The sequence below is a fragment of the Xiphophorus maculatus genome, chromosome 3 (assembly GCF_002775205.1).
Source record: "Xiphophorus maculatus strain JP 163 A chromosome 3, X_maculatus-5.0-male, whole genome shotgun sequence".
NCBI classification, from domain to species: domain Eukaryota; kingdom Metazoa; phylum Chordata; class Actinopteri; order Cyprinodontiformes; family Poeciliidae; genus Xiphophorus; species Xiphophorus maculatus.
Window position 1 is genome coordinate 4,703,550 of NC_036445.1, and position 11,668 is coordinate 4,715,217.

An 11,668-nucleotide genomic window follows, 5' to 3' on the forward strand; every position below is an offset into this window, starting at 1 on the left:
TACCTGATACATCGAATCATTACTGTCAAAACCTCTGCTTGTATGTTTATTGTCTGTTTCATAATTGGTTACTGTATTATTCTGTACAGTGTAAAGCACTTTGAACTGCCTTGCTATGTAATGAGCTATGCAAATTACTCAACTTCTATAAAGTTGATCACGAACATACAGTAGAATATCAAGTGCTGTTTTCTTCCTTAGCCTTTTAGATCTCACAAAATAAGTTCCGTTTACAGTTTGGCTTAGATTTTACTCGATAACAGGTAAAATACTGAGTCTTATTGTTCCTCTAAAGTTGGATTTACTTTTGCTTTAAATTAGTAAACAGAATTCAAATAGGTGGTAAAATATTCTTTTACTATGGCTTTATATAAATAATCTGCATTCAACCTGCAGTAAACAATCCAGCGACTGAAGTAAAGACATGTTGATAATTCAGACAAAAAATAAACCAAAGATGTCTTTGCAATGAAGAGAAATTCATACGTAAGAATGCTATTCTTAGAACAAATTCTATTCTTGCCACTTGCAAGTTGGTGTCTTTGGTCTTTCCTATTTTAGTTTCAAGGTGTGATCATTTCCAGTAAACGGAAAAAAAACTGAAAGAACCTGATATACTTCCAAGGCGGGAGGAGGAGACTCACGGTAAATTGGAAGCACAGTATGAATGGGAAGTTAGCATTCTGAGGAGAAGAGACACATGGGTGGTGCTCATAATAAGCAGAAAAACAGGAACTAAGTGATAACATGTAACAAAGTACACCTGCACACCTGCGCAAAGCCACTCCTTGTCCAGAGTGGCTCAGAGATGGTTGATTAGCCGAAGAAAGAGGTTGGTCTAAAAAAGACTGCCGAGGATTTTAATTTTGTTTGGGATAATCTTTTTTGAAGACTGTAATTCAATGTATTTAAATATACATATAATTCGGAATTCCATCCACAGCAGCAAAAATAAACTTTTTTCTCCTGTTTATATGCACTCCTGAAGAAAATGTGGCCTAGGAACATAGTGGTACTTCTGTTCTGCTATGGTAAGTAAAACCAGCTGGGACAGATTTGTCCTTTTTTAATTTGAAGATGTTTAGATGTAGATGTTTCACTCAATGAACTATTCATTTAGGTAATACTATTAAAAGCAAATAATTACAACCATCAACACATGAAAAAAATCTCTATCACTCATTAATAATGAAGGAAAGTCTAAGAACTCCATCACAGGAAATGCTGGTTTATTTTAATGTTAATTCAAGACTGTATCACTTTTAAGTACACTTCTTTAAGTACAATGTTTTAACAATCATATAGTTATGTTTAAATTTTTTGACCGTCATATGTGTTATTATCTCTACCATCTGTGGGTTAGTAAATAAACTCAATAAAAAAATGACATCATTAAAGTAACTTTCTATGTAGATAATTCAGAGCAACAAAAAGTATGATGTCCCGCTATTTTCTAAAGCCCGTCTTGAAATATTAGAAATGCATTGTATAAAAAGTAGGTTGCAGACAGGATTAAGAAAGAGCAGTTTTGAGTTTCAGCTATTAGAGACAAAGTCCAACTCCAACAATACTTTCTGTGACGCCCTGAATCCAGGGTGTAATATCACACTGGGCTCTGAGTCACGCACACCTGTTGCTCAAGATAAAAATGTGTTTGAAAGTAAAAATTTTATTTACTGCATATAATAAATTGGCATCACATTTGAAGACTAAAAGCATTTTAAAATGCCTAAAACTTGTTTTGACACTTTTTCTAAAATGAGTGGAACAATAACTATTACATTTGTTGAATATACTAAAACAATAAATAAACCAAGTAAATACGTAGGAATACATTTTCTCCCTTTCTCCAACAGCAAGTCTCTCAACTGGAAGTGGCCGTGTGTATTTCACCTCCAAAAACTTTTACAACGTTCTTCACTGGGATCCTGTAAAGCCACCTTTTCCAGGCCAAAAGGTTCTCTATAGCGTGCAGTACTGGAGGTAAGATCAGAGTATTGAATGTTAATTAATTGTCATAAAGTCTCCGAAGATGCCATTTTCACCTAATCTCCAGATGGCGATACACAAAAAGAAGTCTAGCACAGACTTCCAAAACTGTTTAGACAACATAGTCACATCTAAATGTTTAAATCTCCGTTTTTATTCAGCTAAACACTAAAAGCTATACCTATCAAGTCTCCTGTTTTGGCCAGGAATCTACCGTATTTTACCCCACTTTTCTGCCATGCTCCAGTGTTAGAATTTTCCCATATTCTAACGTAATTACAACTCCATTCTTATGGTTGTCAAACTTGAATGAAACGTGATAGATTTAGCTGATCATAAGCTCAGCAAATATGAGAAAATGGTTGTTCAAATTTCAAGGACATTTTTGTGTTTTTTGCATAAATTAGCAGTTAACTGCTAATTCCAATGAACTATTTTGTAACTCAAAACAAAGATTACCCCTACTCACTATTCAAACGTACTCCACTTTAAAACCAATAAAGGTCAACACTTTGAATAAACCTAGTCTATTAAACCATTCTCAACTACACAGCTGCAAGTTTTGAAATTTAATTAAGGTTGTGTTCAAGTGCCATCCATGGTATAGATAACTATCAGTATTGAGTAACTGACCTCATTGGTCTTAGATTTTTTTCCTGAGCAAATACAGCACAAAACAGTAGATTATCCTTATTCTTTTTAGTGTAGACTTTTCTCTATTACTTATCTCGCGTGTTTTGATAAAAAGATCTGTATATGAAAATGCATATTTGTTCAAATTGTTATGCAGCCATATTGAGTGTAAAACAGTTTAAAAATTAAGCATATAATCATATTTACAAAAGCTATAAATCGCTGAAGACAGGATGCTTTTTCTATTTACTTACATGTCTGCTTTTAAAGCAGAGCTCAGTAAATAGGGTATGGCTATTAATTTTAAGGTTCAATTCTTTTACTATTGGGCTCAAACTAAAAATGTTATTTCGACGAATTACTAATGGTAACAGCTAATTACAACCTCAGAAAGGCACTCATGTTAAAGTCATGATGTATGATTTTATACCTTCAGACAGATGTGGCCCACTGAACATCTACAATGCTAAAATGCTCATGGTATTTTTAAAGCAAATATGTATTTACTTTGAAAATACTCCTTAAATTGAATTGCAATCACTACAATAATATTTAGTGATATTATTGTCTAGGCCTGTCGCGATAATCGATAAATCGATTAATCGTACGATAAATTAAAACTATCGACTTCATTTTAATTATCGGCATTATCGTCTCTTCCGGCCTTTTTCTCTTTCCGCTAATGACACTGAATGAAAAAAAGGCTCAACTCCGGTGCTCTCCACTGACTCCTCCCTTCCTCATTTCCTCAGTGTAAAGCCCAGCGCACACTACACGATCTTAGAGCTTTCGGCCGATTGTCGGCCCATTTTCAAAACCTGACAGATCACACATTAGCCGACAGAAATCTTAGATATAAGGGTTCGATCGGGTTCGTTCCTGCCGTGTGGTGTCCAACAATGGGCACAAAATAATGGCTACAAGTTCAGTTAACTAATTTTAAAACCAGGCATTAATCAATGCTTTACTACAATCTACCTGCAGTGTAGAATCCTGACTGAATGAAAATCATTAGAACCTATTTACGTCACCTTAACGAAGAACAGCTGAAAAGTTACCGGGTTTATCAACTGCGGTAGCAATTTCGCTCCAACTCCTCCTCTTGTCATTTCTATATTCTTTGCATGTTGAGTAAACATTAATGTTGTTTCCACATATCATCTCCAATGTCCGCTGGACTTCGGGTTTCGCCGTTTCAGCTGTTTGGGATTCCCCGACGTAATTTCCCCTCAGAAAGTGCAGAGGAGAATCCGCGCTTTCTGATTGGCTACCTGTCACATTCAACAGGCTGCGTTAAAGCGCCCAGTCCGGGAAAATCCCTGATTTAGATCGGAGGACGATCTACCGCAGTGGTCCCCAAACTACGGCCCGCGGGCCAGATGCGGCCCGCCTCCACATTTGGTCCTGCCCCCTGAACAATACCAGAGTATTTTCATATATGTGCATTTTTATTTGATAAGTTGGACTTTTGCAATAAAATAAATGTTAGTAATGAACTTTATTTATTATTAACTACTAGTTAGTAACTATTTTATACATGCATATAATTGACCCTAACCCTTTTTTTTATGTGGAGAACCCAGTGTTATTTGGTTATTATTTATTTCATAAATAGTGTTATTTCCTAACTTTTGTTCTCTGAAGAATCCAGAAAAGGTTATTTGATTGTGCTTTCTGAAAAACAATACATTTTTATGTTTAGCACTCTTACAATCGTCACACTTTTTCTGTTACAAACTGACCCCGGCCCCCCATCAGAGAAGGGACAAGTTATGTGGCCCTCACAGGAGAAAGTTTGGGGACCCCTGATCTACCGTAACACACCACACAATCTTAGAAAGACCAACGTTTTAAGATTGTTGTAACGGGAAAAATAGGAGCAAAAAATCGTGTAGTGTGAACTATTGCATCAGGTAGTCGATGTGCCCATCTTCTCTATTTAAATCTAATTATTACTGAAGGGCAACATAATATACAGACTTCATAAGCTGCCCTCTTTTGGTTGAATGCAGTATTTATTTCCACTTTTACTTTATGTTGTTTAGTTTTTTTTTCAAGTGCGTTTTTTGTTAATGGAGACTGAGAATCCATTTTGTTTTCGTTTTTGGTTGTTTTGTTTATTTTGTTTATCAGTTCCAGTGTTAAATATTCTTTTGAAAATAAAGTGTTTCTATCTTTGGCAAGAAATCGCATGCATTATTATGTCATTTCCATTAAATCAGTGTAAAAATGTCTTCAAACAATATTATCGTTTATCGCAATAATTTTTGAGACAATAAATCGCTCAGCAAAATTTGCTATCGTGACAGGCCTAATTGTCACTAAACAATATTGTTGTTTAGTGACAATAATATCACTAAATAATATTGAAATCCTTTTGCTTTCCTTTTGTAAATCAAAAGGATGCTTATTGTAATGTTTGGTAGGCTCTTATAAATTAACTACCATACATTCATGCTCTCCCTATGACCAATAGCCCATTTTTGGCCAATTAAATGAACTTTTGCACTATTGCCATAGTGCCTATGCCTGAAAAATAATTTAATGGCTAAATTGAAGGAAAGAGGGAAGAATATATTCCTTATATTGTGCAGTGACACCTTGCTTGCAACAATACAAGCTCTGGATGAGGATGTATGAACTTAACTTTAAATTTGTCTATAATATTTAATTGGTTTAGTAGCTACACAATTAATACGGTTGTGAATTTCCTAAAGACTGATTATATTGTCTATTGAACTGATTACAGGGGTGATGATCAGGACTACTTGATAAAAGATGAGTGTCAAAACATCACCAGCCTGTCATGTGACCTAACTGCAGAAACCCCATCAGTGTATGATGTTTACTACAGAGCTAAAGTAATAGTTAACGGGAGCTGTTCTGACACCACCACCTCCTTTAAGCCCTTGAGAGACAGTAAGACTCTCCACACACATTATTTTCTGATGTACTTTTCACAGATGTATTCTCATATGACATTCACTTATTGCTTTAATTTTCTGTTTGTAGCTGTCCTTGGTCCACCACTTTTGTCTATTCGCACAGCAGCATCCACCCTGCATGTCAACGTCACTGTGCCAAAGGGGCCAAATGGAGACTCCATTACAGATATCATCACCTCCACCAAAAAAGCTGTGCTGGAGTATACCTTAAAAATAACCCATCCACAGTGGGCTGCACAGGTTTGTTGACATTAACAAACATCATGAACACATGTTTATCTTGTATTAGAAAACATTTAGCATTAAATATATTATTGAAACAGGATAAAATACTATGGTAAAAAGCAGGCATAAAAACATTTTTTATTTTAAACAGGAATGTCTCATTGGCATAAAAATCGCTACACTTCTGGGGATTCTGGTTAAAATTAGACATTTCATACACAAGCTACTAAAGAAAAAGATGGGGGGAAAAAACTATAGCACAAAACAAAATACTTAATTTAAGAAGGAACGGTGTTCAGCTAAATCTTTAAATCTTAAGTTAATAAGAATTGCAAATTAAACTAAATTAAATAGACCATAATTAAGCATGTTCTGGAGATCATTTCAACATAAGAAGCATTGGTTTGAAAAGCATTCTTGCTCAAAGCTAAATGTGCTAGTGATAAGTCTGACCTTTGAGCAACATCAGCTCTAAAATTGTACATAGAGTCGACTGTTATCATTTAGTTCTCCCAGTTAGACTGTATAAAATTGGTTTTCTGAAGTTGATTTATTGCAGACTTTGGAACACAATGATCTACAAACAGATGGATAGAAGCAGATCGGTTTTGTTTTTCATAACAGGAAGTATGCCATTTGCAGTGGTGTCAGTTATTGTGCTATGGTCTTGTCTAATGCCAAACAGTGGGTAACTCAAAATTTAATTTCCAAACATTTTCCTGTTCATCTATAAAGAGGCCTATATATTTTTTTTCCTTTTCAAATTGACCCTCTTTCCAGGGTAATTACACATCTGTATAAGAGCATTTTCAGACATTATTGTACTTTACTGTCTTTGCTGCAATATTTATTTTTTAGGAAAACACTTTGGTTTTACTTTCTAAGAATGTGAGGTCAATTTGACCTATTCTACCTGCAGTGAACTAAATGTCAATTTATTCTCCTATCCTGCCGTGTCTCCAGGTCGTCAAAACCAAAAATAACCACTTTGACATCAACTTAAAGTACAACCAGTCAGACTACTGCGGCCATGTGGTTTACACAGTTACTCCAGAATGGGGTCGCTCAGTCAGTGAAAATGCATCCTTCTGTGTAACTCTGCCAGGTGAGCATAATGACTATCAAAAGTTTTACACCAGAGTTGATTGATTTTAACAATCATGATTCATAAAGTAAGTCTAAGTCTAAGTCATATATTTTTAATTATTCAAGTAAATTAGATTTTGCTTTAAATACTTTATATGTGTTTTAAGAATTTGATTGGACGTAGCAGGAACCATTAAAACACTTACAAAAATGTGGTACAACTGAAAGCAACAGTGTCACTCTGCAGCTCTGGAGTCACAGCTGCTGAAGAGATGATGCACCAATTAAGACACTTGAAGATTGTGCATTTTTCCCAAATGCTGCTTTAATCAGTTTGAGCTAATCTTCTTGAGTGATTGCAGCCACTTGGAAATAATACAGTGTTTAGTAATAGATTGCTATAAAACCACCCTTTGCAAAACAATCTGCACTATGAACACCATTACAGCACAGAAAAAAGTCTAACCAATTAAAACTTGTTACACTGCAGTTTCAGATTGAGTTGTGGACTTACTATTGTTGACCATTTAATGAAAATAATGATTTCTTCTATAAACATTATTAGCATAAGTACTGGGAAACTAACTTTCTACATCATTAGAGTTAAACTGAAAAAATATTTTTTTTCACATTTTCAAAGATGACTTCTCATTTTATTCTAATATTTTCAAAATTCATACAAAGTCAATCCTTGCTTATTCAGAAGGGAATCCTCTGTAAGTTTCTCTGAACATTCAAAGTTATGCAAGATCCTCACAATAAAGCAATTCTCAGAAGTAAATACAGCTACCAGAACATTTTGGTATATCTAGCAGGCATTCATTTACATTTTCCTCTAAAGATGCCTAACCATATAAGTCATAATGGAAGTTTTTCCCCCAAAAGTTTTGAAGCACCTCAGGGTGTCATAGTTTAGAGCTACATCTAAATTTTCCCATTACATGACAGTAACACAAACTCTCTCCTTCTTTAGATGATCCTCGTATACCTTTTCTGTGGCCTCTCCTGGGTGCTGCTGTTCTGGCAGCCATAGTCATAATATCAGCTGTGTGTGTGTGCAACTATGTGAAAGGTGGAGACTCAAAGATCATAAAGTCACTGGTAAGTCCATTCTGTCGTCATAGTCTTTCCTTGAAGCAACAAGGAAATCTTGCCTTACAGGAATATCAAGCTACAGAATGGCATTACTTGAGACATTCACATACCAGTTTTATTATTTTAGTGATGTAAAGAAAAACTGATCTGTTAAGAAGCTTTCTATTGTCAGTATCGAGCATGTTAGCATTGCTCATTGTATAAATATTTATAGAAACTAACAGAGCTCTTCTAACATCTTCAAAACAGGTAATATCCTCCCAGAAATTGAACGTTGTGGAACATCCAGATAAGAATCTCAGGATTTCTGAAGTTTCTAGCAGGGACACAAACCAAATAGTTCACAACAAAGAAAATACACCTCTAAACAGTGCTGAGAACTCTCCGTATTGCCAGCAAAACCCTGTCACAAGTGCCCAGTCTTCTGGAAGCTACGCTGCAGTTGGAGTCCAGCCCCAAGATCAAGAAAATGAAAGAATTTTTCAGCAGCGTGATACTATGCACAGACCAACAGGAATATGTTCTTCTTCGCTGCTTTCTGTGAAAAGTAGCAAAGATAAACCCCAGATAGGACAAGGAATTGCAAGATGGAGTAATCCCGAGCAGCAGCCACTGGTCGTACAAACTGAAAGAGACATCAATGGACAACTACAACTTGTATTTCAACTAAAGGGTAACCTTGATGAATTACAGATAAACACAGAGAGGAAGCTTTTTTTATCAGACGTAACCTGCCAGGATGGACCGTTTAACATTTTTGAAAGAGTAGACAGTTTAGATGGGAGAGATTCTGGCTGTTATGACAGCATGGTCAACACACCAACCAGCTTATACTGCAACACCAGTTACTCCTCTGAAACAACGGTTCCTGATTTTCAGCAAGAATGTCAGACCACGCTTCCTTGTAATGCCATATTTCAATCAGGGTACAAACAAAACTGGATGCCTGAAAGGCCACATGAACCCATAAACATCACAGACACTTGAACCTTCATTAGTCAAGAAAAAACACAAAGAGGACATTAGGAGACATGAGGTCAGGTGTGAAAAGGAAATGACAAACTTCCTTACCCCACAAGAATATACAAATTCAACATTTGTCCAGTTTTTTACTCTATAAACTTCCCCAGCAATATCCATCAAGGACTGTTTTTCCCTAATCAGAGAGTGGTGGAAGAAGAAGTTGACCAGAAAAATGGGAACTAGAAAGAAAATGTAGAATTTGGGAAAAACCAGCAGATTTGTATGAAAGTATTGATGGTTATGTTAAAATCTGTTCTGCATGTAAATTTCCACTCCTTTATGTGACAAAGGATGCAGTGTAGTGTTTCTCATTATTTTATATATTACTATTTATAACTAATATGCCACAAATTACACAAGCAAATAATAACACATGTGTATGTACTATGAATGTATTAGTGTGCCATTGCCACAACTACATAGAAATTTATAGATCTGGTACATTGTGACTAATTTCATATCTCAGATTTCTTTAAGGTTTGTTCTATTTCTGTTTTGGCAAATTCTGTTTTCACTTAAAACTATGATTAACCCAAGACCAACATTCAAAATATTTCTTATGAATTTTTATTAATTGAAAGGTAACAGACTTTTTTTCAATTTGTGTCACATATCTACAAATGCAGTAAAGTTCTCCAGGTACTTAATAGATATCTGGTATGTCATTTACTCATCTCACTGACTAATATTTTTACACAACTCAAACTGTGCAAACTGTGCAGTTTCACAAGAAATTTGTGACTAGATGAATAATTCATTTATTCTAACCACGTATAAGCCTCAAGTGACCGTTTTGTCCTCATGGATCATTATTTATATAATAAGGAGAAGAGAAATCACTCTGTGTGTATGAAAGAGAAGTCAGTGTTACATAGGTCTGACGGTAAACACAATTTCACTATTTTGAAACTGAGAAGACATAATTACTGAGGTAGCGTTGGGGCTGGTTTTTACCAACCCCTTGCTCCATACAGATGGTCGGGACCCTCAGCTATTGAAAGACGACTTCTTGTTGGAGGCAGTTGTGTATTCTGCTGAAGTTTTAAATGATTAGATCTCATTTTACCCAGATGATAACATTTGACCATGATGTATGTAATGTGCCAGAACAATCATGAAGAAAGCTACGCTATGAAGCTTACTGGAAATTGTACGCACTGTGAACAACCATCTCCCTGTGCAAAGAGAAAAGCGTTAAATATCTTACGGAGTTTCTTTTTCCGACTTTAACTGCTCAATATTTAGAAGTGTGGTCAACATGGACTTCCTCCGCTGCCATTGCCAGACTGGAACCATAGGCAGACTACAATTCTAAAACAAACCAGAAGTTCAATATTATTGTTCAAAGCTACATTTGTTTGCAGATTGGCTAGGATGAAATGCATCCTGAGAAATTGAGCTCAGTTGGAGAAATCCCAGACAGAGCACTGAAGGGAGATGAGAATCCAGTGGAATTATATTTGAAGGCAAAATAAGGCATATTTTAAGCTGACTTTACCATCTAATGTTAGTACTTACAGTAGACTCAGTTAACATTTCAAACATTAAACAGTCTCCCTACACGTGTGTTGCAAATATTCCTCCCCCTAATTATGAACTACTCAAAATAAAGGCATTCATTTTTAATTATCTATGTTTCGTTACAAATGGAGTGCTACAAAATTTTCACTAATTTCTTAGGACATCTTTTCTATATACTGTTCTAGTTATTTATGTAATATAGTTTTCAAATACATGTCACTGACTGTTATATTACCACAATGCGACCATCAGTCTGAAAGTATTTTGAAAACAAACCTTGCTGTGCTATTGTTTACCTAGCCACAATGTAACATTCGTCAGTTAGAGACATAGGAAAACAAGCTTTTGGCTTTTTGAAGTAGATGCAAGATGAAACTATAAACTAGCACATTTTCCTCACATCATATTTAAGTATTATCTATGAAGAATAGAAACTCATACTCAAACTTGTTTTAAATTTGTACAGATTGTTTGCTGTTCTTGTAGTGAAGGAAAAAATAACCTGTGCCACAATAAAGTAATATTAGGATGTAGTGTCATGGCGCAGTATAAGCCACACTGATAACAGCTTGGCTTTTAAAAGCTCGAGTGCAATCTTTTATGTACAGCTGTAAAGTAATAATGTGAGGTGTGTTCAGATTGATATGAGTAACTATGTACAAAACAATGAAAATGTATATCTATCGCTGTACAAAATGTCATATTGATTTCTCTTGAATGTCTGTGTTGTAAAGTGAAAATTATGAGTGTACATATATATGTGTATATTTTTAAATTAGTGAAAACTTCCTTTACATAAATGGGGTTGTCAACTGTGGAAAACAATAAAATGTGAATACTGCTTTTGGTTTCTAAGTAACAGAGGTCAAAGTATCTAGAGCATCAGGTTTGATAAGTGATCACTCTTATGTGCTCGGAGACATTTGTCATATCATGAAAGAGGAGAAAAATGACAAAGAATCCAAAGTTCAGCTTGGCAGCATTTTTGCAAGAAGTGAATGTTTGCAGCCAAACCAGGATAATTTTCTTATTTCATTAGACTAGGTACTTTTAATAAAATAGATATACTGATAGGATATTTTCCAACTGTCTTGGCGTTAATTTAAATTTGGAGCTCAATGGCTATTGTTATCTTTGCTATGCAACTGGTA

At 35.2% G+C, this 11,668-nt stretch overlaps 1 protein-coding gene across 1 annotated transcript; it reads left to right on the forward strand.

The window, feature by feature from the left end:
* Positions 1 to 766: 766 nt before the first annotated feature.
* Positions 767 to 11,358, forward strand: LOC111607594. The gene is made up of 8 exons (XM_023329387.1): positions 767 to 832; positions 989 to 1,031; positions 1,857 to 1,983; positions 5,372 to 5,541; positions 5,635 to 5,807; positions 6,756 to 6,897; positions 7,852 to 7,979; positions 8,223 to 11,358. Exons 2-8 carry the CDS (start codon positions 992 to 994, stop codon positions 8,958 to 8,960), a joined length of 1,518 nt encoding a protein of 505 aa, XP_023185155.1. The 5' UTR covers positions 767 to 832; positions 989 to 991; the 3' UTR covers positions 8,961 to 11,358.
* The last annotated feature ends 310 nt before the right edge of the window (positions 11,359 to 11,668 follow it).

Coding starts and splice junctions, on each gene's coding strand:
- LOC111607594 (XM_023329387.1), top strand. CDS start 992: ATGTGGCCTAGGAACATAGTGGTACTTCTGTTCTGCTATG. Junction 1,984..5,371: donor TATAGCGTGCAGTACTGGAG/GTAAGATCAGAG, acceptor AACTGATTACAG/GGGTGATGATCAGGACTACT. Junction 7,980..8,222: donor CAAAGATCATAAAGTCACTG/GTAAGTCCATTC, acceptor TCTTCAAAACAG/GTAATATCCTCCCAGAAATT.